General features: G+C 40.9%; 1 protein-coding gene across 1 annotated transcript; it reads left to right on the forward strand.

Moving 5' to 3' along the window:
- Positions 1–250: 250 nt before the first annotated feature.
- On the forward strand, positions 251–26,147 carry mmut (methylmalonyl CoA mutase). The gene is made up of 12 exons (XM_061052472.1): positions 251–680; positions 1,683–2,050; positions 2,176–2,333; positions 6,394–6,565; positions 6,936–7,184; positions 7,293–7,404; positions 12,738–12,853; positions 20,997–21,112; positions 22,376–22,507; positions 22,599–22,746; positions 23,323–23,490; positions 25,131–26,147. Exons 1-12 carry the CDS (start codon positions 284–286, stop codon positions 25,257–25,259), a joined length of 2,265 nt encoding a protein of 754 aa, XP_060908455.1. The 5' UTR covers positions 251–283; the 3' UTR covers positions 25,260–26,147.
- Positions 26,148–27,310: the final 1,163 nt, after the last annotated feature.

Raw genomic sequence — 27,310 nt, forward strand, 5'->3', positions numbered from 1 at the left:
GGAGAAAACACCCACTAACATTTACTATATTAATAAAACACTTGGTTGAAATTGTTTTAATTATTGTTTCTGTCTTTAGGATCAGATATTCTAAACGTTCTTATGTAAATTGTGACTACACGTGTGATTATTTGTTCCATACCTGTTAGTATAACTCTCTCACTCCTATATCAAGTTCACCCCGTCTTGTGTGTTTTCATCACATCTGTTTTTTTTTTTTTTAATTTTTATGTCGCCCGCCTCAGGTTATCCATGTGCGTGTGATCCGGTGCAACAGAAAAGCATGCTGACTGCACGGAGGGCCTGTGCGGCGATGTCTGCTGGACGCCTTGTCGGAGCTTCTGTCTCCTCAGCACGCACACTCCGCTCTCTGATCCACACCTCTGTACCGTCTCAGGACCGGGTCGACCTGCACTCCGATTGGGCCAGTCTGGCTAAGAAACAGCTGAAGGGGAAGAATCCAGAGGACCTGATATGGCGCACACCCGAGGGAATCAACATCAAGCCGGTGTACACTGACGCAGACTCGGCTGGCAGGGCAGATGAACTGCCTGGAGTGTTCCCCTACACTAGGGGGCCCTATCCCACCATGTACACCTACAGACCCTGGACTATCAGACAGTACGCTGGCTTTAGCACTGTGGAGGAGAGCAACAAGTTCTATAAGGATAACATTAAAGGTACATTTGTTTCACTCTTTATGTAGTTATTTCTAATCTGATTTGAAATGTAAGCCAAACTCTCACACATCAACGTCTTCACCACTTCATTTCTATCGTGCAGTTACATTTTGCAACCCTGCAGTGAGTTGATAAGTCATGGGACGGTAGATATACAGGAGCTCACTTTACTTGAAGTGCACTTTTTTTTTAAGAGAGTATATTAGAAATCCCAAACTTGAGCAGCACTCCGTCAACACTGCATTGTCGAACTCAAAGCTACTCACTGAATTACATGGTGTGTTGGGAAAACGAGTTACAATAGAAGGGAAGTTTAATAGAACTTGTAGAAGGTCAGAACTGTGGGTAATGTGCATATTCTGGACACGTGAGTGTGCAGTGAGGAATTTTAACCTTTTTCAAGGTCACCACAGCTTGCAGGGGCCCGACACAAACATTTGGTGTTCTAATCTGAAGTTGTTGAATCTCAATGATGACTATTCATTTTGTTTACTGCCTGATAATCATGCTGTATTCTTTTTTTTTTGGTTTGAGGCAGCAGACCAGTAAAAGTAACGGCGTGCATAAGTGGCAGCAGTACAAACGTCTCTAAAAATAAGACTACTATGCTGATGCCGTAAAGAGTGCATGGACCTGGATCATACCTCCATTTGTTCAGTCTTACATTTTGCTCCACTTTGTTGACGTTATTATCATATGTTTGATTCATCCAGTAAACATCAAGCTTAAATAGAAGTCAACGTGTGCCTACGATGTTCACTATTAAGTAATGGTTAAAGACAAGTGGGCTAAGGATTTAAAATGTAATCCTTTGTGCTGTTGTTATTCTCAGGCTGTTTTGTACTCATAAACTTTGATTTACTTTGACTATTATTTGCCCGTTTAAAGCTCTCTTTTTTTTTTAGCTCCAATTTAAGACTTCCTCTGACACATGTATCTCCATTCCTCCACGAGCTCTGATTCACTCTCCGCTCTCATTGGCTCATTCCTTTTTTTTTTAAGCTGGACAACAGGGTCTCTCCGTGGCCTTTGACCTCCCGACTCACCGCGGCTATGACTCAGACAACCCACGAGTCCACGGCGACGTTGGCATGGCCGGGGTTGCTATAGACACGGTTGAAGACATGAAGATGCTTTTTGACGGGATCCCACTGGAAAAGATGTCTGTTTCAATGACAATGAACGGAGCTGTGATCCCCGTGTTGGCCATGTTCATTGTGACCGGAGAGGAGCAGGGTGTGTCCAAAGCCAAACTCACCGGCACCATTCAGAATGATATTTTGAAGGAGTTTATGGTCCGCAACACCTACATTTTCCCGCCGGAACCTTCCATGCACGCCATTGCAGACATCTTCGCGTACACCTCCAAAGTACGTCACAGTCACACTGTTACTTAAATAATCGGATTGTTTGATGCTTCTTTTGTCAAGTTGTTACTGTTACAATCCCCATATTTGGAGTTTCACTGGTTATAATATTCTCTCTCTGTCAACAGCACATGCCCAAGTTCAACTCCATATCCATCAGTGGCTACCATCTTCAGGAAGCCGGAGCTGATGCCATCCTAGAAGTAGCCTACACCATCGCTAACGGCCTGGAGTACTGCCGCACCGGACTGACAGCAGGCTTAACCATCGATGAGTTCGCCCCAAGGTAAAGAAAAATATCAGGAGAGGAGAGTTTTCTTTTACGTGTGCATCCTCCCTGTTTCTGAAGGATTGTTTGGTAGGATTTCAACATTACTGCAGAGTTTCCACGAGGTACTCGGGCTTGAGCTGAAGCCGTCTTCACATCCGTACCTCCTGAACATTATTACAGGCTCTTGACTGAAAGAGAGACACTTGTAATAAATAACAAAATGACAAAAGAATGAACTCCAGAAGACATTTGACAGGGAGAAAAAAATGAACCATTCTTTGTCGGTGAGGTTCATCCATATAAAATATTAGATAGCTACTGAATTAAATCCTAAAATGACCTTCCCATATCACCAGACATTTAGGAAACATGCTATGTTGAAGTGCTGGCTTCTCTGACAACAATGCAGCAGCCGGTATGTCCTTCTCCTAACTTTAGATTCTGGCCCTGAATGCTCTGTTTTTGTTTTGACCAGAGAAGGTAGGCCGTTTTAAGGATCAATATAAGACATGCTTTTAAAAAATGGAGAGAGGTTTGAAATGCAGTAAGGTTTCAAGACTTGAACTGCAGTACCAACTTTAAACACTGCATGTCAGGGTTGCATTTTGCCCCTTTAAGATGTCCGTACTGAAACATTAAGAGTAAAATGAAGGAGGATGCAGTGTGAAACTTTTAACGGATCCAGGGAGTCTGTAGTTTTAAGGTCTGCACTTTTAGTTAACACTTAGTTTTATCTATCACATCTTATAACACCATTACAACGACATGTTTCTCACACTTAAGATGAAATCCTGTCAGATATGCCTTCTAAAAAGAGTTAGAGGGAAATGCTGTATGTGATTTTTGTATTTTTTTTAAGTACTACAGCTTATTAATTCAAAAAGACATGTTTAATATATTCAAGTACTTTCAATTATTTGAAACCATAACTACAAGAATAAAGGCATACCATGATCTAAGATAAGATGTCAACCGTGACGCCACCATCAGGCGAGCGGCGTGTGACTTGGCTCTTAGCACCACCGCTGTCACCAGATGATGTCACTTTCACTTTGCACCCCATATTTCTCAGACACTTGTGTTTGTTTAATGGGTGACATTTTTGCTGAACATTAAGTCCAACAGTGGTGTAGCAAAATGAGGACAAGTGTTGGTGTCCTGTTTGAGAGCAGGAACTTCATTTGATGAACAGTATTTCACAGAGGCTTTGACTTACTCTTCTGTTAATGATGAGGATTAATTCATTTCCCTTGTTTAAATAGAACAGATTTCATAAACGTTGGCTTCACCAAAGCCTTTTGATTGGCCTCAGTGCATTTTATGTTTGGAGGTGCTCGGCAATTAACAATTGAAAATAAACTAATTGGACAGACATTTTGAAACCAAACATCCGCTGCATCAAGAAAATATTATTGCCTGTGCAAGGAGAGATGTTAAAGAAACTGTGTTTTGACAGCAGAAAAGCAAGTCAAAGTCATGTGAATGCAGCTGATTGATTGAAAACATAGTTCTGACAGAAGAAGAATCAGAAAAGACAACAAAAAGAGGTGGGAGGGAGGGAGAGAGAGAGAGAGAGGGGGGGGGGGGGGGGGGTTAAGAAAGATATTGGGTGAGAGTTTGTGTGAGATGTGGTGATGACCAGTGACAGTAATATCCTCTCTCTCATTTACCAGACATTCAAAGGTAACAGAGCAGATCATTGTCTCTGTCTTACTTGCTTTGAACTAACGGGCAATGTGTCCGGACCAAAACACTGCAAGTTAGACAGTGAGCAGGAGCTTGCATATACATTTTTAAATACTTTGAAAATCCATCGTCTTTATGTGACATTAAAAATTAAGCTCATGTCGCCTTTTTCTTGTGCCATGAAGCAGATATGATTGGTGAAGTAAGAAAGATTAAATAATTGATATTTATTCGTGTGTTGGTTCATACATCACACTTCAGGCCACTTAAGGCAGTGACTTCAGTGTCTTCTTGTTACATGTGATTCTTTGTTTTTATGTTTTTACATTCAGTTGATTATATACCAAAACTCTCACCCTTCACTTTGCTCAATCAGTGTTCCTCCGAATGTATTTCCATTTTGTGACCTCCTTCTTTTCTTTTTTTCTTTCACTGTCTTTCAGTCACTTAGATAAAAGGAGAGTAACATATAGATGCAGTTCTCAAAAAAATCCTTTAGGGCCTGGATTGGTTTGACCCTTGGACACATAATTACATCTGAAAAGACAGACCTCACTGAGTGACAGTCTGAATGAATATACAGCTGTCACACAATTGTATGAAATGGAGGCCTTTGCACCATATACTTTAATCTACGTGCTGCCTTTTTTCCTGATTTCCCCTCGACCTTTGGTCTGCAGAAGAAGTAGAAGTTGATTTCATTGTGACTCTCATGTCACCCTTTTGCACTTTTTCATTCTGTAGTGGAAGGCTTTGATTGTGCTGTCAAAGTGTGTTTGTAGGGCGACAGGAGGAGGAGCACCGTTTCTTGACAGTATCTGTTGTGCTTCACTAAAAGCATTATGTCATGTTCAATCCTATATGTTGTCAAATATTTCTATAAGGGCCCGACCGATATGGGATTTTTGGGGCCGATACTGTTATTGGGGAGAGAAAAAAAATCAGATATATCGGTGATAATGTTTGTCAATCCATTTAGCGCAGTGATGGTGAAAGAGAACTGCTAGTGTGTGAAACTCAAATGAAATGCTATTTGACTGGTGAATAAATAATCTAGTAATGTCTGCGATAAATTAACCATACCAACAGTCACTTGATATGCTAATACCGGCCCATAATATCAGCTGGCCGATGAATCGGTCGGGCTCTCATTTCCATGTTGAAAACGGTGTTGCCAACATGTTTCTATCTTGTAGAGGTGGGGTAAAAAAAATCCATACAGCATAGTATCGCAATATTTTGTGTGGTGATATTATAACGTGTCATGGCGGCCCAGTATCGATATTTTTACTATTATATTTTAGATATGCTTTTTATCTTTAACTGCTGAAGGGGTCGCACAATTCATTTTGAACCACCGGTAGTTGCATTGTTTAGAATTCATGTTAGAGTTCAATTAGACGGAAATACAAATAAAAAGACTGAAGAGAGATAAACAGACCGAGAATTTTATCTTATTTGACAAAAGTTCTCGATTTAGTTTAGTGTAGTGGACATAATTTGAAGTCAAAAAAGTTAAATCGCAATATTGTATCGCAATTCTCAGCATATCGCAAAATGTTAATAGAATCGTATCGTGTCTCAATATCGCGATAATATCGTATAGTAGGGACTCTGGTGATTCCCACCTCTACTGTGTTGGCTGTGTGACAGATGAATTATCTTCTCTCTCTCTTTACACAGTTGATTGAATCTGAATCCTGAAGCATACATGTTGATTGACAAATTATCCAGCTGACATTTTTCCATAAATGCATAATGGTGTTTTTGATTAGATTGCCCTGAACAAAATTCAATTCAAACAAGACTCTAGCTTGAAGTATGAAGTATATGTCAATATAGGAATTGATAAAAATGCAGGCAAACATAAAAGAAACAGGAAAAGAAAAAAGATATTGGTCAAGGACGAGAGTTGTGTGTGTCTGTGTGTGTGCTTTTAGATACATGGGTATATTGACATGAGCATATATGCACAGAGAGGTGCAATAATCTGGATGCAGAAAAGATACAAGAAGTGTAATTCAAAATGTGAAGCGAGACTCGAATCACTTCCACTGCATTAGTATGGTGATGGCAGGGTGTATGTTATTTGTTCCACGTGGTAAATTTCCCAAACCTTCTCAGTCCACATATTATATGTATAGGTCAGGTTTTTACATCTTAATTGTGAAACATTTGATTGCTGCTTAATATGTTTTTGATCTTCATGGGATGCCTACTTCTGGGTCAAGTGTTGTCACAATTTGATCTTTTGTACAAGTTTGATGAAATTCTGCTCAACAGCCCAACATGTTCTCAATCCTTCACTTGTCCAAATGATGCGGGTAATGGTGGCCAATTTATGTCTTTCTCTGTTTTCACCATTTTTTTTGTGTGTGTGTGTTGTCAGGTTGTCGTTCTTCTGGGGTATTGGGATGAATTTCTACATGGAGATTGCCAAGCTGAGAGCAGCCAGGAGGTTATGGTCAACGCTCATTAAAGAAAACTTCCAGCCCAAAATTGCCAAGTCTCTCCTCCTCCGCACACACTGCCAGACTTCAGGCTGGTCCCTCACTGAACAGGTTAATACGAGTCGAAGTTCTCAATATGTGTCGAGATAAAGCTGTAACTACAGAATCAGAATGGTGAGATGAAAATACAGGGGACAAAATACGAAGGCAATCTTCTGGCAAAATGCAGGCATCCTTTATTTTGATGTCTATGAAATGATAAAAGCATTCACACTGCTTTTTAATAACATGCTGAGAAACATTCATGTGTAGTGGCAAAAACAGGCTTCTGTAGGTTTGAAGATGGATTGAGAAGCACCGTACACATATGGTTGTTACACTACGCTTTTTTTTCCCTACCAGAGAGCCCCTTCATCTTTTTTTTATCACACTTCCAAGCGCTCCTGCAATAACATCCCTTCCCCGTGTAAACCCTCTTTAGGATCCGTACAACAATGTGGTCCGTACAGTGATTGAAGCTATGGCGGCCGTGTTCGGGGGGACACAGTCACTCCACACCAACTCGTTTGATGAAGCACTCGGCCTGCCAACTGTGAAGAGCGCTCGGATTGCCAGGAACACACAGATCATCATCCAGGAAGAGTCGGGCATCCCCAAAGTGGCTGATCCCTGGGGGGGCTCGCACATGATGGAGTCACTCACTGATGATGTCTATAACACAGCTCTAAAGGTCTGTCTTACGGACGAGTGGGAAAACGGTGTTGAGGTTTGATCTTTTTTTTTTTACCAGTCCTATTTCTTCCCAGTCTTTTACAACCTGCGTTTTCTCTTTGCATAGTTCATCAAAGAAATTGAAGAGGTGGGAGGCATGGCCAGAGCTGTGGCAGAGGGAATACCGAAACTTCGCATTGAGGAATGTGCTGCTCGTAGACAGGCCCGTATTGACTCAGGTAATGCATGACTATACTATCTGCTATTCACTTTAATGACTCTCATTCTTTAAGCTTTTATTCTCTTGCTAATTCTCGCAAGTGAAAATGTCTAATGCGGGTTTTAGTTTGAAGTGAACTCTTGCAGAAATGATTCAGGACCTCAAGACATAGCTGCATCGTTCTGTTGTCTTCCCCAAATTTTCAGACACAACCAAACCAACACTAAACCCAGTGGAATCCCTAATTCTTTGCAAACAAAAGGTTGGGGGGAAGGGTGTTATAGACAGACAGTACTATATATTCCATACTGTACCTGCATAGATGCAATGTGTTATTGTTTAGTCAGAGCCAGCTCACTGGTGGAAGTGTTATCGATAAGCTGGAACCTGTCATGTGTCTTTTTGGGAAGTTCTGCAAAAAGGAAATTTGTGTTTGTAAGCTTACATTAGTAACTATAATCTTTGTTACGTTTTGCATGTTTTTGAGACATCAAGTGGTTCATGTCAAGTAATGCATCAGACAAGCTCATTAACCAGGTTAAGGCTATCAAAGAAAAGTGAGACTTATAGCTCTGTATTGTTGACATACTGTAGTTATACAGGTGCAGCTCTAAACATTAGAATATCACAGAAAAGTCGATGTCTTTCTGTTACTGAAGTGAGAAAGTGAAACTTCACTATATTCTGGATTAATTACACTAGGGAAATATTTGAAGCCTTTTTTTGTTTAAATCTTGTTGATTATAGGGATAGTAATTTACAGTAATCCCTGTACTCGATTTCTCGAATTACCCAATGAACGAGTACTCGAGTACCCGCAGATTATTATTAATTTTTTTTTTAACTGTAAACAAAAAAAAAAGGGTCCGTCGGACACGGACCTCCCGGACCGGAATTGTAGACTTTATGCCTGTAAAATGACATAAACATCCAATATTTAAACATAAATATAAATAAATAACCAACAACAGAAAGCGATTTCAATTTCAATGACGTGTGCTAACAGGGCTAGCAAATGACGTGATGCGAGACTGCCTGTTTTCTGTCTCCGCTGTTTTCTCCTTGTGCTTTAAGCACAACATCAAACTAGTATTTCTGTGGTATGCAAGTTTAATAATAATAATAATAATAAATTAGATTTATATAGCGCTTTTCTAAATACTCAAAGGTGGTATGCAAATTTAACGCCACATATCTTACACTGCACATTAACTAATCGTTTTTGTCGAAGTACTTCCAGACATCACTTTTCTTGACTGACATGTCGCAGGTGTAGCTGACGGTTCTGTATTTATTGTGCTTTTGCTTTCGGTGTAATAATTTGTTCCTAGAGAGTTGCCGTAGCTGCCGTAAAAAACTGTTGTTTTTGCTGAAATCTGGCTCGGTGTGTACTAAAGCTGAAGCCGTGGCCGGTCATAAGTCATACGATTGTATCCCGTTCATTATTTTCCTGCCTAGTATATTCAGTTAGGCGAAAACAAAAAGCTGGGTCACACATGTAACGCTGTATGAGTTCAAGTTTTGTAGCCAAAAGTAGCGCTTGCACAGGTGCGCGAGTAACAAAATGTTACTCGAATAATGGGATCAACGGCGAGTACTTGTACCCATCCCTAGTTGATTACGGCTTATTTACAGCTCATGAAAACTGAGAGTAAGCGAGAACAGCATCGATTAAACACAGGTAGGCGAACACGGCCGTTCAGCAACAAAAACAAATGCAGCAGCTTACAGCAGATAATAAACAGACTGCGACGTTCAGTCAACAATAATGCACGATCATCAGTTGTTAGAAAATAAACCTTCCTATACTATTCTGTGCCCAGACTAAAGCCTCACTTGGAATCACTTTTCTGATGGCTGTTTCAAGGTTCGGTTGGTCTTCAATCTGTTGACTGTTAAAATCAACAGATCCAGGCAGGTTTCCGTGGCAGATGAAAAGAGACGGCAGCAGGAGTCAGATTTGAGCAATGCTCTATTGTCTTTCTGGTTTGCAGGAGCAGCGTTTCCTTGGTGTATTCTTCTTCAGGTAACATGGGGCTGTCTGCAGCGCTCCTGTCCAGTTACGTTCAATGACGTCAAAGAAGATTAAGAAAGAAAACTCTGTGCTCGACCACTAGTTATGTGATTGTGCCAAAACTCTTAAAACAGGCCGTGGAATGAGGCCAGGTTGAGATGGGTGTCTCCTCTGAAGCTGGAAGCATGTGAAGAGATGGAACAATGAGAGGCGACTGCTTTTATCGACCCTACACTTAACACCTATGTGTCGATGTTGCAGAGCATGCTGTGAGTGTTTCTGCAGGGCAGGGCATGCTGGGAGTAAGAGTCATTTAAAGTACTCGTACTCAGGCTTCTGTATTGGCTACAGTCCAGACCTTTGTTTCAACAAATGGAGATACCAACATTGCCTTAGTAACGGGAAGAGTGGACAGTCCTTAATGTGGCCCAGGGCACGTGCGTACACACTACATAGCCAGTGTGGATAAATGCATCCCAGACCACCTACGGTATCCAATATTTGATATTCCTTAAACCATAGGAACAAAGGAACATGATACTGAAGTTTTTTTATGCATTCTTTTTATTGTTTAGCATTCGCAAGATGTAATGTCGTCTTGAACTTGGGCTGTGGGAGTTATTCTATCCATGACTTACAACACCACTGAAGTTTTCCTTCCTCTCGTCCCATGATAACAGTGTTGGTTTTGATCTACTGCTGGTAGCAAGATAGGAAATACTGAAATCTCTGCACTGGCTCCCTGTGACTTATAGGATTAAGACAGGCCTTTTTATCTATGAAGTACTCGTTTGTTCCTGTTTGTACATGTTGTTTTTTGTTGATGTAAAGCACTTTGTGTGACCTTATATATAAATATAAACTTTACTTACTTACTGATATATGAAGCTAGTCATTCAAAAATAGAGCAGTCCTCGAGAGAGACTGTGCTACAGAGTAAGTAGCTGGTCTACAGAGAATCAATTCCCACTCATTGCTTTAGCTTTTGGTACAATGTGAAGAGAAAGATAACATAACGCCGGTGCTGTTTCAAAAAGCTGTGTGTTGTTAAGTCAGCTCTGAGCTGGAGGAATATCTGCACATGTGAGGTCTATAACCAGGAAGGTTATGGTATTTAACGGTCCAGCATTTGTCAGTGTGACTGTCAGTTTAAAAGCAGCATGAAGACAGAGTTTGATGCAGCCTGCATTAAATGAATAATGTTTTCTACATGAGTACCATGGTGGACCACAGACTGTATGGATTATCCAGTCTGCCTGATGCTGATCCTGACTGGCATCAACTCAGACAGAGGATAATCTGACTGACTGACTGGAAGAGTCAAAAGAAAATAATTTATGAAGGTCAGAGTCCCCTGAGGGGTTTTAGAGCAATCTGGTCATGTAAGAAAACTGATTTCTTGTTTTGTTTTTTGTCTTTGCTGGAGAGGAAATGTTAACAGTGTAAGGCGTTTATCAATGATCAGTTGGGCAACGTTTTAGGGAGAAGGGGGTTATTAATGTAGTCCATTTTTTCCTCAGATAGAGAAAGACTTAAGAGACTAAGAGAGAGAGAGGGAAGAACTCCGATCCTTAGAGTTTGCTGGAGGGCGTTCCACGAATTTGGAGCATCAAAAGAAAATGCTGATTTACCAAGTTCAGAAAAAGCTCGAGGGACTTTAAGAACGAGCCAATCAGAAGAACAGGTCATGTAGGCGCCCAAATTCCACTCCAACAGGTCTGTTATTTAAGGTGTACGTTTACTAATAAGAGCCTTAAAGATATATAAAAACCAGTGTTTGTTGCGCCTCTCTTCAAGAGAAGGCCAACCGACCCTCTCATACAGGTCACAGTGGTGAGTGTCAAATTGATCACCAGTTATAAACCTGAGTGTGGAGTGATAGATGGCGTGGAGAGGCTTCAGAGTTGAAGCTGCAGCATGTCTTTAAATGACATCGCCGTAATCCTGCACTGACAAGAACACAGCTTCAATAATAATTTTTCTGTTTTAAAAGAAAAGTCTTAAAAAGAAAAAAAACGAGAGCAGCTCTTTCTAAGGTGACGGGGAATGTCAGTGAAGAACATTACGACCCTGTGTTAGACAAGATGGATCCTGACTTCGAAGACACTGCTTACCCTGTGTTAGTTTAAAAACTTTATTGTTTATTTGTATTTTAGTGTGCTGGGGTGAAAAACAAGGGGGCTGAATGTGGCCAATGGTACACGTACATACACACTGCCAAATCACTGTGGGTTAAAGCATCCCAGACCACCTACGTACAGTATGTAGCCTGAGTCTTCAAATCTCAATGCGTCGTCAGGATGCATTTGGGTGCGTTCAAACGTAGCATTAAGTCTGCCTGCTTGAGATCCAGTCACCCAGGAGGGATGTTGATACAAGTTGTAAACAGGGTCAGACTCATGTTCACTTCCTGAATAGGTTTCATCAGTTATGCTATGTCTTTTCCTGATTTGTTAGGGTCCTTTGCCCAGCTTGGACTGCCGTATGCTTTAAACACATTTTAATTCATAAATGGTGAAAAGAAACAAGGTAATTATGTTTTTTCTTTACACCGTTGCTTTTCTGTGCTGAAAATATTTTCTTTAGACGAGCAACAATATATGTACAGGACATCCCCAAGTTTTTGAAAGCAGCTCACCAGATTTGGGTTCTGGATGTTGTTGTTATTGTGACACCCCTTGTTTCTCTTTGGAAATTACTTTTGTCAACCTCCCTTAATACCCGGAGTTACTGCATCGAATCAGAGCAGAACCTGCTCAGACTTGTGTGGCTTCTGTCTGTAATCCCTCTGATGCCTGTTCTCATTGATATTCATTGGCTTTCTGATTCACCTTGGTAGCATGTTTGCTTCCGCTCAGTACCTTACCATAATACATGAAGATAATTTAAAGGTCAAGTTAGCTGGGAAAAAGGTTTTTTTTTAAATAGATGTCTGTAAGAAGTAGCCCGGTTAAAAGACAAAAGGAGGCACACAGAGATAAAGTCAGCGAGGATGTTGGTCCCATGTTTTTCAAGTTGCTGGTTACTGTTATCTGATGTGTACAGGCTCAGGGTAATCTTCTGATAACACTGGGTCTGCCTTGCTCTCTGCTGTCTTGCACATCTTGATAATGATCCAGATCCCGGCTGGTTTGGTACCTGTAATCTCCTCAGGTCTGTTTTCTTTCAGGACACTTAATGGTTTTTTGTGTGTTGTCTCCAATTGCCTCAGTGAGAGTGTTTGATTACATCCTTAGAAAAAGATTGTTCACAATTGTGCAATCACTGTGTTGTACTTTGTTGTTGCTGATTTTCTTCTCTGTTGTTGCTGATTTTCATTTTCTTTTCTTTCTTTTCAGGGTCAGAGGTCATTGTCGGAGTGAACAAGTACCGTCTGGAAAAGGAGGAGACAGTGGAGGTGTTGGCGATTGATAACACCGTCGTACGTGAGAAACAGATTGAAAAACTGAAAAAGGTAAGTGTTTCTTCGAGATATCTGATCATTCAACTACTTTATCTATGATATCGAAAAGACAAAGGTGTAAAGAGTACTAATATATTCTACTCAAGTAAAAGTACTGTTACTTTGATAAAATTTTACTTAAGTACAAGTAAAAGTACCAGCTTAAAAATGTACTCAAGTAAAAGTAAAAAGTAACTTGTTTAAAATGTACTTTAAGTAAATGTTACTTAGTTACTTTTTTTAACAACGCATCTCTTGTGTGTCGTGAAAAAAGGATGAGAGAATATTAATCTCAAAGTTTTTTTAATTAAAGGCCAATCTTTACAAAGATTTATCTTTTCAGGTAAACATTTTCTTTTCTACCCCATTGACAAAAACAAAATATAAATAATGATGAATAAATAATCAAGGATTATATGTTCAAGTAATCAGCTGTTTTATGAAGGGAAATGTTTAAAGGCTTTATATGTGATTTTTTGATCCAGCAGATGTCGCCTTTGAGCACCAGCATGAAACCAAAACAACTTGCACTGCATTGTTGTGTTTGCATGCTAATGCTAGCGATCTTTATTATGCTCGTATCTTCACACTGCATGTCAATTTACCTGAAATGAGCGTGATCTAGAAACACAGTTAAGCAGTGAGTACAGTATGTTATTCTTCTTTTCTCTAGTCCCTCAATTAAACAACTTTTTTTACACGAGGGGATGAGCTGGCCGGCCGTCCTGGCGATGTAAACAAACTGAAGATAGGACTCTGAAAACATCACAGACAGTGGGACTCGGGTGTTACACCCATTGTAGACAGTCATGACTCACAGAGTTATGGTTTTCATGCCCTCCCAGACCTCTCTCGTGTTGTTGTTCTGCAACTTCTTCTCCACTTTCCTTCTGTACTCCTCCTTTGCCTCTCTGAGCCGGACCTTGAGTTCCCCCTGCACGCGCTTCAGCTCTTCCTGCTCTCCTTCCTTGAATGCCCTCTTCTTCCTGTTAAGGATGTCCTTGACATTACTGGTAATCCAGGGCTTGTTGTTCGGGAAGCAGCGCACAGTTTTTGTGGGAACTACAACATCCATACAGAAGTTCATGTAGTCAGTGGTGCAGTGTGTGACCCCCTCAATGTCCTCACCGTGTGGCTCTTGCAGGGTGCTCCAGTCAGTCGACTCAAAACAGTCACTTAGTGTCTCCACTGCCTCAGGAGACCACTTTCTGAAGGTGCGTGTGGTTACTGGGTGTCTCTGAATCTTTGGTTTGTACTGTGGGTTAAGAAGGACCAGGTTGTGATCAGACTTCCCCAGTGGTGGTAGAGGGATGGCAGTGTAAGCTTCTTTCACATTTGCATACAGGAGGTCTATTGCCCTGTTCTTCCTGGTAGGACAGCTGACAAACTGGTGAAAGTCCGGTAGTGTTGAGTCCAATGTAACATGGTTAAAGTCCCCAGAGATGGCAATGAATGCATCAGGGTGTTGTGTCTGTAATCTCGCGATGGTGGAGTGGATGACGTCACACGCGGTCTCAGCGTGCGCTCGCGGAGGGATGTAAACACAAACAACAATGGCATGGGAGAACTCCCTGGGCATGTAGTATGGTCGGAGACCTACCGCCAGCAGCTCCATTTGGTGTTAATAAACAGCGCAAGCCCCCCTCCTTTCCGTTTGCCTCCTGTCCGCTCTCACTGTTGTGAAGCCCGGTAGATCCACCTTAGCGTCGGGGGTCTTTTGTGTCAGCCAGGTTTCTGAGAAGCACATTAAACTGCACTCTCTAAATGTCGTTCCTCACAAGGGCAGCCAGCTCATCTGTCTTGTTGGTTAGACAGTTAACGTTCCCCATAACTATCGACGGAACACAGGGCTTGTACTTCCACCGCTTAGCCGCTAGCCTAGCTTTTACCTTGGCTCCGGCTCTGCAGCCTCTGTACCTCCGTCTCAGCTCCTCAGGTATGGGGCGAACGATGCCGGCTTGTCCCATTGTTCGGAGTGAGAGCAGCTTCTCCCTTGAATAACCAAGTCAAAGTAAAGTTAGCAAAAACACCGATAAAATATTAAAAACGAATACGACAGGGATGGAGCTACTGGATATGCGGCCACTCGCGTCGGCGCCGGAAGTAAGTGTGAGATAAACCAAAAATCTGTCATATGTTAGGGGTGGTATCGATCACTGGTATCAATTATGCTAGGAAACGCATGCCTGGTGAGAACTGAATACACCTCGCAGGACAATGTAAGATATGTCACAATTTGTATGCTGCCATATTTTGCATCACACAGACACTTTAGAGACAAACACTGTTTGCAGCTCCTTTAGATTAGAACTCCCAAGAAAAGCCATTGATGATCTATTGGTCACATATGCTCACTGCCTTAAGGGCAAGGCCTCCACCCCGTGTCAGGGCAGGTGTCAGTTTTTACAATGAGAGTGAAAACTTGTATTCTCTCCTCCCGAGTCTCAGCAAATAACAGCAACATTAATTTGGTGTGCTCATTTGCAGCGTGTATCTTTCGGATTGTCTGGGACATAGGCAACATAGGCAACGTGCTGGAATGTCTTGACTCTGTTTCACTTGAGCGCAGCACAGATTTGCATATTTATTGCAATGAGTCTACCTTCTGAAGGTGTGTTTCAACTGATAACTTGCTGGCTTACATCCAAGATGATTAAATGAAGGGGGCTGGGGTTCGGACCAGTGTTCACAGGAGTGGCTGTAAACACTGTAACTCCCTAGGTTGTTCTTGAAAACCCCCGCTAATTGTAGTTATTTTATTGATAAACAATTTTATTACTGACAAATCCTTCAAAATAAAAGGCCCCTCCTGTTATGTTGTTGTTGGAACACTTTTATTGTGAAATAGCTTAATCAGGATATTATGTGTTTTAAGCACCAGTTTAACTTCAGTATGTGCTGATATCAACTCTGAACCTTTTTTAATGGTCAATCATGAGAGAAGGCATGGGACTCTAACACCAAAAGATGCAATGAAACAAATCGGAATCTGCTATTGGCAAACTTGTTTTTTTAAACATCTGTATCGGCCTAGATTTTCACAGTGGGCGGATCTCTAACATTTATCTATGAAGGCACATCAGACATGTTCACCCATCAGATGTGATGTATGTGAGATGACAGAAGAGGATTCCTCTACCTGCAGTCATCTGTCTGTCTGTGTGTCGGGGTTCACTGGGTCTGTTAGAAGGTCAGCAGGCTTTTGAAATGTCATTACATATTGATAGAAGCTGTCAGAAGATAGGCCAGAAATTAGGTGCTCTGTGCTCAAGGGGCAGATGTTTCAAAGGAAATACATTTTGTATCTTGTGGGATGTCTCGATTGACAAGCTGTTCTCGTTTTTGTGACATGAAAGAAGTGTGACAAAGAATGACATCATTGATTTATCGTTGGACCAGAACTCAACAACTTGCCAGTCCCACATGACAATTTTTTTCCCCCTCAAGTAATGAATTCTTTTTTGTGACTGAACAAGACGAGTTTTAAGCGTTTTTCCTTTTTATTGCCACTAATTAAGGCCAATCAGCTTAAAGCCGTTTTCACATATGTACCCCTGAAAATATCTAGTTCATTTGAGAATATTTGCCTTCAAGTCAATGCTAGGTTTAGTTCAACGTAATGACATTATCAACAAAAGAGCGGAGAACAACATACTGGAGAACAGAAAACATGTAACAGCCATTTAATTATGTGCACAGAGATCGTAGAGGTGGTGGTCAGACAGTCAGTAAACTGATTCAAGTCACAGGACATGCATGTCACTCCCCCCTCCCATTGGCTCGAGGTGAATTCTCCAGAGAATATCCTGCTGTGTTCTCACATCATCTCACTCGGACTTGCTGCGGAAAAATTACTAGGGGTCTGGCAGGAAAAACTCCGGGTGAAGTCATAGTGAAAAATTTGCCTGTTTGTGTTCACACATACAGCTCCTCCTGGAAGTATCAGGAGTTTTCTGCAAGTGTGAAAGACCTACTGTAGTAGCATTCGTTCAGTCAGTAGGAAACTAATGCGAAGTGACTAGCATCTCTAGGTGTATGTTTTTTTTTTTTGCTTTCCCGCTTTTTACGTAAATATTTTTTTAATGTTTTTGTAAACAATGATCTGGTACGTAAATATTTCTTTTTTTGGATTTAAAGGTCAGTAAAAACGAGGAGGAAAAGATTTTATGCAAAATGTACATGATCTATACTGGTTATGCAAACATACCTTTTAATAAAAATATTTAATAGGTTGATTCATCAACTTTTTAAAAATGACTTTAAGAATCTAGAAATAAAACATCTTGTGTGAAAGTGAAATATTTTAGTTTCTGACTGTCGGTCAGACAAAGCAGATTGTTGGATTATTAAAAGAATTATCTGCTGTTTACGCAGCTCCTTTGTGTTATTTGACTGGACAATACGCTTCTATATCTAGAGATATATACATATACACAGCTGTTGATGGACACAATTGACACAATGTTTAAGCTTTGAATGGGCCGTGCTGTGCTGTCAAGATGCACCATTTGTCCAAGGCTGCATCTTCGTCATTTATGTACCGTGACCTGTTTACACATAATGATAACATAAAGATGTTAGTGAAGGTCTTCAGTACCTGTTGCAGTGCACTTGGCTCTAGACACTTTGTTTTAAAGAAACGAGTCATAGAAGTGAAGGCCATTGATGTAGGTCAGTGTTCTTCACAGCTGCAGTTCAACAGAATCACAATATCAACGTGATGAACAGAAAACGTAATGCAGCCGTTTAATTACGCGCACGGAGATTGTAGCGGTCAGGGGCAGACAGTCAATACAACTGTCACTCAACTGTTGACACTCAACAATTGGACCACTCTAACATGCAACCCTGCCATTAAACAACCTGGACTTCTGCGTCGGCCCCGTTACATCCACAGAAGCTCCCGTCAAAAGTTTGTTTACTTCAAGCCCGGTTACTCCATTCCATCTGGTCCTCAGCTGAGTGCACCTTTGCACGTCTGCGACGTCATCAGTACGCTGCTGTCCCTGGAACAAGCAGCACTGGAAACTCCGCGAGATCACCAAACTTCAAGCTGCACAAAAAATGTGGAGTGGACTCCAGTCTTCTTCGGCCTCTATAACGATTCTCCCCTTCCTCAGCAGTCAAAATAGAGCTTTTTAATGCACAATCTCAAATCCAAATCATCCTTTATTCAAAATCACATTTCGGACAAGGGCATTGACTTAATGTGCCTAACTGAAACTTGGCACCAGTCAGGCGTCTTCTCTGCCCTGAATGAAGTCTGTCCTCCTGGTTACAGCTACCTCGAGAAAGCCCGCAGCTCTGGGCGCCGGGGTGGCGGTGTAGCTGTCTTTTTCCAAAATTCATTTGAACTGTCCCCCCTGCCCCTGCCTGAACTCTCCTCATTTGAATGCCTTGCATTTAAATGTAAACCCCCTTTCACCATAACAATTGTTCTCATTTACTGGCCACCCGAACCAAACTCAACCTTCATCTCAGAGATGCACGATCTTCTCTCTTCACTCTGCACAACCTCTGCCAACATTATAATACTTGGAGATATCAATATCCACGTCGACACCCCCTCCAGCCAACCTGCAGCTGAGTTCTTAGAACTACTGGACTGTCTGGACTGCACCCATTACAAACATATTAGCAAACGATTTGGGTGTGTCTGACCACAAGGCTGTCTCAATGGAGCTGCCTTTCCATTCTGCTCTCACCAGACCCAAGCGCCAGATTCACTTCAGAAATCTAAAAAACAAAAACCCGGACTCACTAACACTGGACCTTCAAAAACTGATGAAAACTGCTGTCATATCACCACTTCTCAAAAAACCCACCCTAAATCCAGATGTCTTTGCCTACTACAGGCCCATCTCCAACCTTCTGTTCATTTCCAAAATGCTGGTAAAAGCAGTTAGAGCTCAACTTCACGATCATCTACAACACAACAAACTATCTGAGAAATTTCAGTCTGGCTTCCGCTCTGCCCACAGTACAGAAACAGCTCTGGTCAGGGTCACAAATGACGTGCTGATGGCAGCTGACGCTGGTTCTCCATCTCTCCTCGTTCTTCTCGACCTGACAGCAGCATTTGACACCGTCGATCACGACATCCTCCTCAACCGCCTTCACTCTATCATCGGTCTTTCTGACTCCGCCCTGGACAAGTTCTGTTTATACCTCTCTGGAAGAACCGAACATGTGTCCCTTGGAGACAGAAAATCCCAGGCTCACCTTGTCACCTGCGGTGTCCCCCAAGGATCAGTCCTCGGCCCCACCCTGTTCACTATCTATATGCTATAAATGGGATGGGGAGAAGGATGATACAGAAACTGTTGAACATTATGGACAATAACATGCATCCCTTACACAATCTTGTGTGTGAACAAAAGAGTGTTTTTAGTGGGAGGCTACGGCAGCTAAGCTGCAAAAAGGACAGATTTAAAAATACTTTTTACCTACTGCAATTGCACTTTATAACGACTCCCCTTTAAGTAAGGACAGAAGACATTTAAACTTTTAAACTTTAGCCTGAGTTGCATATATCATATATCAAACTGTATTGTGGGCTCAAGTTTTTTTGTATGGGTGGGATATGTATGTATGTATGTGTTGTGTTGTGTGTTTGTATGTATGCTGGCTGCTGGAACACCTAAATTTCCCTGCTGGGATGAATAAAGTATATCTTATCTTATTATTTATCTTACCCCTTGGCCGCGTCAACAGCCAACATGGTATTTCATTCCATTGTTATGCTGACACGCAAATCTACCTAAAAACAAATCAAACCCCCTCTGCACCCCTGCCATCATCGACACTGACCACCTGCCTGGAGGAGATAGAGGCGTGGATGAAGCACAACTTTCTCAAATTGAACAGCTCCAAAACAGAAGCGATTCGACTTGGCACCCCACACCAGATCAGGTCATCCCCCATAATCACCTTTTCTGGCCAAGTCATCCACCTCTCTCCAACCGTCACAAATCTCGGCATCAACTGAACTTTGAAGCCCACATTAAACATCTGTGCAAAAACTAATTCTACCACCTCAGAAACATTGTCAAACTCCGTCCTACACTCTCCCTGCCAGATGCTTTGTCTCCTCCAGGCTGGACTACTGCAACGCACTCCTCATCGGGATCCCTAGCAAGAGCCTCCAGAAGCTCCAACATGTTCAGAACAGCGCTGCTAGGATCCTGATGAGAGTGCGTAAATATGAACACATCACACTCATCCTTCAGACACTACACTGGCTCCCTATCTCTTTCAGGATTCAATACAAAGTCACCCTTCTCACCTACCAGTGCACCCATGGAAATGCCCCCCCATCTCAAAGAACTCCTCATCCCAAGCCTCCGCTCTGGAAATACCAACCCCCCCAGGACTAAACTCCACACAATGGGTGACCGGGCCTTATGCTCCTCTGCTCCCAGTCTGTGGAACGCTCTCCCCGAGTAGCTGAGGTCTCCACAGTCTGTTGACACTTTTAAAAGGGCTCTAAAAACCTTTTTTAACAAAGCCTTCTGCTTGTGCTTTTGCAAAAATGTAAAGTGCGTTACAAATTAAATGTATTAGTATTATTATTATTATTCTTATTATTATTCTTATTATTCTTATTAATACACCGACTCCCACTGGCTCGAGATGAAATCTCCCGCTGCATTCTCACATCAGCTCACTTGGACCTGCTGCGGAAAAAATTCCAGGGGTTTGGCAGGAGAAACTCCGGATGAAGTCTGAGCAAAAAATGTGGTTGTTTGCGTTCACAACTGGAAGTATCAGGAGTTTTTCAGGAGTTTTCTGCAAGTTTAAAAGCCCCATGCGTCTGCTCCTTTGAAACAATGGCATGAATAGACTAACAAACTAGAGATATCCTATCACTTAACAATCAACACATTGACAGTCCATGAGGGATTTAACACCAGAGAACGTCTTATTATCTCTTTTTTTTATCACAGATTTTCTCAGAGGAACAAGGGGGGAATTTTCCACTAGTGAAATAAATGCGGATGGCTGTTTTCTCATGAAAGCCTAAAACATTAATGATAGATTAGATTGCATAAGTTCTTCAAATCATTCACAATATGATACACATACTGTTTTGAAATGAATTCTTAATGCAAATTTTGTCAGCAAGGTAGATCGAATCTCATGACCTTTTTTGCAGGTGAGAGAAAGTCGTGATGCAGAGGCAGCGCAGAAGTGCCTGGCAGCCATTGAGGAGTGTTCCCGAACCAAAGAGGGCAACCTTTTAGCCCTGGCTGTGGAGGCAGCTCGAGCCAGGTGAAAACTAAAACCTCTGATTGTAATGATGACTCTTAAGTCTGCATGATTTGAGCTTCAAAAACTAATTATAACTCTCATAATGCTTTATGATTGTGGGAAGTTTCTCCTCATTACGTAAGGTTTGGAAGCTGAGGCCAAACTAAATCATCGCAGGCAATCCAGTGATAGTAGAAAAAATATTACCCACGATATTAGAAGATATATCGTTATATATTTTATTGAATTGAAATCACTGCAAAGCAAAATCTTGAAAGTGACTTCTAAAAGTAATGACAAACTAAAAGTGAGACTGAGTAGGGACTGTTAGTCAAGTTTTTATTTACAAGCGAAAGAGCAAGTAAAGAATCGGCCAGCTGATAATTTCTTCCGATATTAGCATATCATGTGACTATTGCATCAGCTGATTTTCTCGCAGATATGCGCAGATATTATTAGATTTATTCACCAGTTTAATAGCGTTTCATTGTATTACACTAGCAGTTTTCTTTCACCAGGGTAACAACAAGCATTATCACTCTCCAGTGTCGGGCCATGATGCACGGCATGTGCAGTTACTTTCCAGTTGAGTCACCAAATTGTCTTTGTTGTATATCTTTTCCACAAGTGTTTGATAACTGCATTTGAGGGATTAGTTAATAAATTTGTATATCTGTATCTATCTATCTCTAATACGAAGATAGATCAAAGAAAGTAATCAGTATCAGATTTTTTCTATTCCTAATATCGGTCGGGCCCCAATAAGTTAAGAAGATATTGGTATTACAAGCAGGTTTAAATGGAACTTGATGCATTTAAACAAATGTGTGCCATAACTGTGATTTAACATCCCTTGATTGATGATCTAAATAGTGATCTCTGTTAATTAGCAACAGCAATTCTTTGACTTCCTGCTTTAATTCTTGCAATTACCAGAACAAGTCATGACGGAAATAATTGAGTTAAGCTTTTCTTTAGACAGTGTTTTGTACCTTATTGTCAAGTGTTGCATATTTCAATCATCTCAAAAACTACATGAGCAGCTTTTTAAAAAATGACACTTCGGCTAGATGATCGTTCTATTTTATCTCCCTCAATCCAATAAGAAAATACAACAAATTATTTAGTTAATGAAACGGACTGCAATAAATGCTATAAGGATATTCAAATATTGATTATATGTCTTAACATGTTGTAACCAAATGGAAAACTGGATTGCCTTGCTTTATTTATCCCCCTAGAGAGAAAACTCAAAGAAGTAGTTGTTGTCCGCTCTTCTTGTAGATGTTCTGTTGGTGAAATCACTGATGCCATGAAGAAAGTGTTTGGTGAACACAAAGCCAGTACCCGGATGGTCAGTGGTGCTTACCGCAGCGAGTTTGGGGAGCATGAAGAGATCGCTTTGACCCACAACAGGTAGAAAATAAACCTAATTGTCACCTTGCATTTTATTATTTACACTGATTACTGGTTGGGTTCCATTGCTTTTCCTTTTATTTAATCTCAGAGTTACAGAATTTAAGAATAATGAGGGCAGGAACCCTCGACTGCTGGTGGCAAAGATGGGACAGGATGGTCATGACAGGGGTGCCAAAGTCATCGCCACAGGGTTCGCTGACCTGGGCTTCGATGTGGATATCGGGCCACTGTTTCAGGTAAGTGGTACAGTTACAGGTGGAGTGGAGATACACAGTGTCAGCCAAGTTTTTTTGTTTTTTTTTCCTTTTATTCGTGAAATAACAAAACAAACAGTGACACAAAGGACAAAACGGGGAGGACAATTTTACAGGCATATAGAGAGTCAATTGCCAGAGCAATGGACAACCCAAGAACTTGAGAGATCTGTCTTTAGAAGACTCGGAATGAAAGCAAAAGAAGAGCAACATTACAATTAAACACACCAATACATAGCCTAATCACACATAACAGGTTAAACAGTCCAGCTCCCCACACACAAGCATACCCACCGATCCACACACCCACACACACCCACACACACCCCCACACACACACACACACACACACACACACACACACACACACACACACACACACACACACACACACACACACACACACACACACACACACACTCACACTCACAATGCACAGGGATCATACCCCTGGGCACACATTTAGCAGATTGGCTCATCATAAATTTGCAAACCTCAACCCTACATACTGTATTGTTCATTTCTTCTTCTATGTTTCTACGTCTTCTTGGTAACCAGACTCCCCTGGAGGTTGCCCAGCAGGCAGTGGATGCAGACGTGCACTGTGTCGGTGTCAGCACGCTCGCCGCAGGACACAAGACCCTGGTCCCTGAGCTCATCAAGGAACTACGGAAGCTCAACAGACCAGACATCCTGGTGATCTGCGGAGGTGTCATCCCACCACAGGTAATCTTTTACCTTTACTTATTAGCACAAAAAACAGTGTTAATTTCATGTTTGTGTTACATACACACAAGGACGGTACATCAGTATATCAGGACCGTCTTAAGGATTATCTTCATTGTTAATACAAATGTTCACTTTGACACAAGAACAAACTCATTAGATATTGTTGGTCAGGTACATTATGTCTAATGTATGTTTTCACCACATCTAGATATTTTAAACCCTAACTATGACACCATTTTGCACAAATTCAACTTTTTCAAAGAGAGGTCAAATGGCAACAAGGCTTTTTAATGTCTGAAAAAAAAAAAAAAGGTTAGCCATTATTTCCTTCACAATTCCTGTGAACACAATATCTCAGGAATGCCTGGAGGGGATACTGTACATTAGACATAGAAGCACTTAGAAAACTGGACCTTTTAGGCCCAATGATGAACTGGCACATTTTTTAAGGAGCCAAAGGTTAAAGTTATCATGACCAGAAGTCAGTGAAAACAATAACTCAGCATCACTTGGAGGGAAATATAGACCAGCTGATTTATACATTTTTCCATGCGAGTGGACAACGTCACATCACAATCGAGAAGTGTTCAGTCTCTCCTCTACTCCAGGCTTGCCTGTTTGTTCGGATGTCGCCAGAAGTGGTTAATAATAAACTCTGTCCCCTGGCTAACACCAACATGTGTGAAACACTGGTGGACATAAACTGCAATTAAGATATTTGGCCAAGGCGTAAACCAGCAGGCGGCATTGTATCTGTGCTCTCTTGAATTCAAAGTCAAGGCAGTGGCGACTGTGTGCAGAATGTCCACACAGACACTTTGTCATGCAGCGTGTGGTCTGCTCCTTCCACTTAACTTTCACAGCAGGTGCTGGCACAGTTGCAGCCGTGCATTATTTAACGCTACTGGGAAGAGATACTGCTATAAAGCTAGGTGTAATGTATGTAAATCGCATCGGCTTTCTGTTTATGTTAGAATTTTTTTCTTTCAATTAATGGAGCACACAGGACGACTTCAACTTCTCATGAGACTGTGGACAATGGACTTTATGTTAATCAAAAGCAGTAAAGCTCATGTTTGTGTGCATCAGACTGAGCATTATCATACTGCCACTTACATTGATACAGGCTACTGGCCTTGTTAAGTTACCCTCACTAGGGAGGCAGTGGATAATGAATAGCACAATGCTTAATACTCTGTGGGTCTACAGACAGAAATAAATTACCCTACAGCTCTTCTAGGCAAGCTTAGGCTGTTACATCTGCAGCAGCTGGTGCCGCGGAGTCATGAAAGCCCCATACACGAATGTAGCTTAACATAAGAAGCACTTGCATACATACATATAACCCTGCTGTCATATGGACAGTGAACCAATCTTATGATGAGGATTCACCTTTTAAATAATAAGCATAACCAACCACAGCAATCAGGTCTCTTTACAGGACATGGGTCATATTCCTGTCCCGTGTCTGCAGCACACACTTCATCTCTGTCCTGCTAGGCATACTCCAGGTTGAATTAGCATTTGCATAATTAACAGCACAATCATGTAGGAGCTGTGCCCATCCTTCTGTCTTTAGGGGGGCTGAGGCCTCGTAATTGCAGATGATCATAACTGGGTGTCGTATCTGTGTGCAGGATTATGAGTTTTTGTACCAGAGCGGTGTGTGTGCCATCTTCGGCCCAGGAACCAGGATCCCACAAGCTGCAGTGGAGGTTATTGAGAATATCGAGAAGAGCCTGGAAAGCATCCGACAGGCCATGTGAAAATACAGAAACCATTCTGTTTATTCAGGCTGAATCACAAGTACCTGCAAGTGGGAGCTCAAACGGCTGTAAGGAATCTGTTTTGATTTGTTGCGTTAGATTGTAAAGATTATAAAATGTCATTCCCCAAAGTGAGAACACAGCATGTGCGTTAGTCACAGTCAATAACAACCTTTACAAGTGTCATTAGGTTTGAACATTACTCTACATTCTTTTTAATGTCAAATTTCGGTACAGAACGTTTCCTCAGTTTGACATTTTCATTCCTGTAACTCAGCCAATAAAAAAGTGACATCATTTTTCAGTTACGTTTATTCACAATAAATGCTTGAAAATTAGGAGACACATCTTTATCAGTTAAATAAGAGGTAATTTTATTAATTACTTTGAAATGTTCTTTTTTTTTTTGGCCAAGTTAAAATTGGAGATGTTGCAGTGTTTTTACTAATCCTCTGTTAATATCTGATATTTTCCAGAATAATAGTGTGAATGTGGCTCTCATCAGTACCCACCATTAACAAAACAGCACAGCACTAGAGACCTGCTTGGAGTGTAATACTTTAGTAGAGTAATTAGTGTTTGATTGGAGTTATGTAGCAGGTTGTGATGAGCGGCTGTGTAAGAGATCCAAATGCAGAAATCTTCAGTGAAACAAATCACCTATGAACTCCTTCACCCTGTCACTTGAATGGTTCTACTATCTTGAACGTGGCCTTCTGTTGCCTTGAACTCTTGCCTGGATTCATGTTTAATAAGAGAGCTTCTGTTAGAAGAAACCACACAACAGTGATCCTTATATGTGAAATGGTGGGGAAAGTATTTTTCTACTTGTAATGCTGATCAGATTTATTGCTCTTTGGTTTAAATAAAGTATGTGAACTTTGAAAAGGTGGCCTGCAACTCTTTTTTTCAGAGATGTTAAAACACTTAGAATAATTGTTTTGGATTTGTTTTATAGTTAGTGTTTAACTTTACTGTATACAGCAACACAACTACACCACACCCAACAAGCCAAATAATTAAAGATCTGAAACAAAAAAGACATTCTGTTGATTAAATGCTAAATTAATTTCCAAATGCAAAAAGCTGACTCAATATCAAAACATTTTCTTATAACACAAGTCCTGTGTTATTATTCGAGAGGAACAAAAAGTCAGTTGTAGCACAAAAACTTTAAAATAAAATAATGGTTGATGCAATTGATGGCTTCCCAAAAACGGTGTTACTTTTTCTGGTTCAGCTCTACCTGAATATAAATGATAATTTATAAAATAGATTTCATATTATATTTCGGTTACCAAGTTCATTGTGAACCTCCTTTGGCTCGGTGGCAAAGGAGGTCAGTTCTGGACTGGTAGTAGCCTACAGTATACTCTTTAAGGGTGAATGAGTCTTCTATACTTTTTCAGACTGTACAGTAGAATCAATGCAAATTGAAAGAAGTTCTCTCAGAGGTTTTCAGCTGTTTCAGAACAATTTTTTGATTTGTGATTTTTACAGAAAAAAGGCTTCATAAAAAGATATTGAACCTTTAATGTCTGCATACTGGGAATAAGACCCCCCCAAAAAAGCCATAACTTTGGTGCTGTTGTTTTCTGTTGACTGAATGTTCAGTAAAAACAGTGATTCATTCAATCATTTTAATAGTTTAGTCTCACAACAGATGGATGTGATCGTATTGCGATCAGAGTTTTGAATGTTTGACTGCTATAGAAAAAGGTGACATCAATAGGTGTTTTCGGCCCGAACAGTTCTGGGGACTTTTGACGCCCCCCTCCCATACATATATATTAACGTGAAAAAAGATTTAAAGAATACCCCTAGATGAATCAAACTTAAACTGTGCAATTAAAAATAGACTTATAGAAGAAATAACCCGTGCAGGGATAAAAATATATGTGCAATTTAAACAAGAATCTATAAACAGTTGAGGAAAAAGTTTGTAATTAGACCTGAATATAAAAAAATAAAAAAGTGTTGACCTTCTGAAGTTGTGTTGTTTGTATATGTACAGCAATGTTTAAAAAGCAGATAGTGCAGAGTTATCAAAA

The sequence above is a fragment of the Labrus mixtus genome, chromosome 12 (assembly GCF_963584025.1).
Source record: "Labrus mixtus chromosome 12, fLabMix1.1, whole genome shotgun sequence".
Taxonomy (NCBI): domain Eukaryota; kingdom Metazoa; phylum Chordata; class Actinopteri; order Labriformes; family Labridae; genus Labrus; species Labrus mixtus.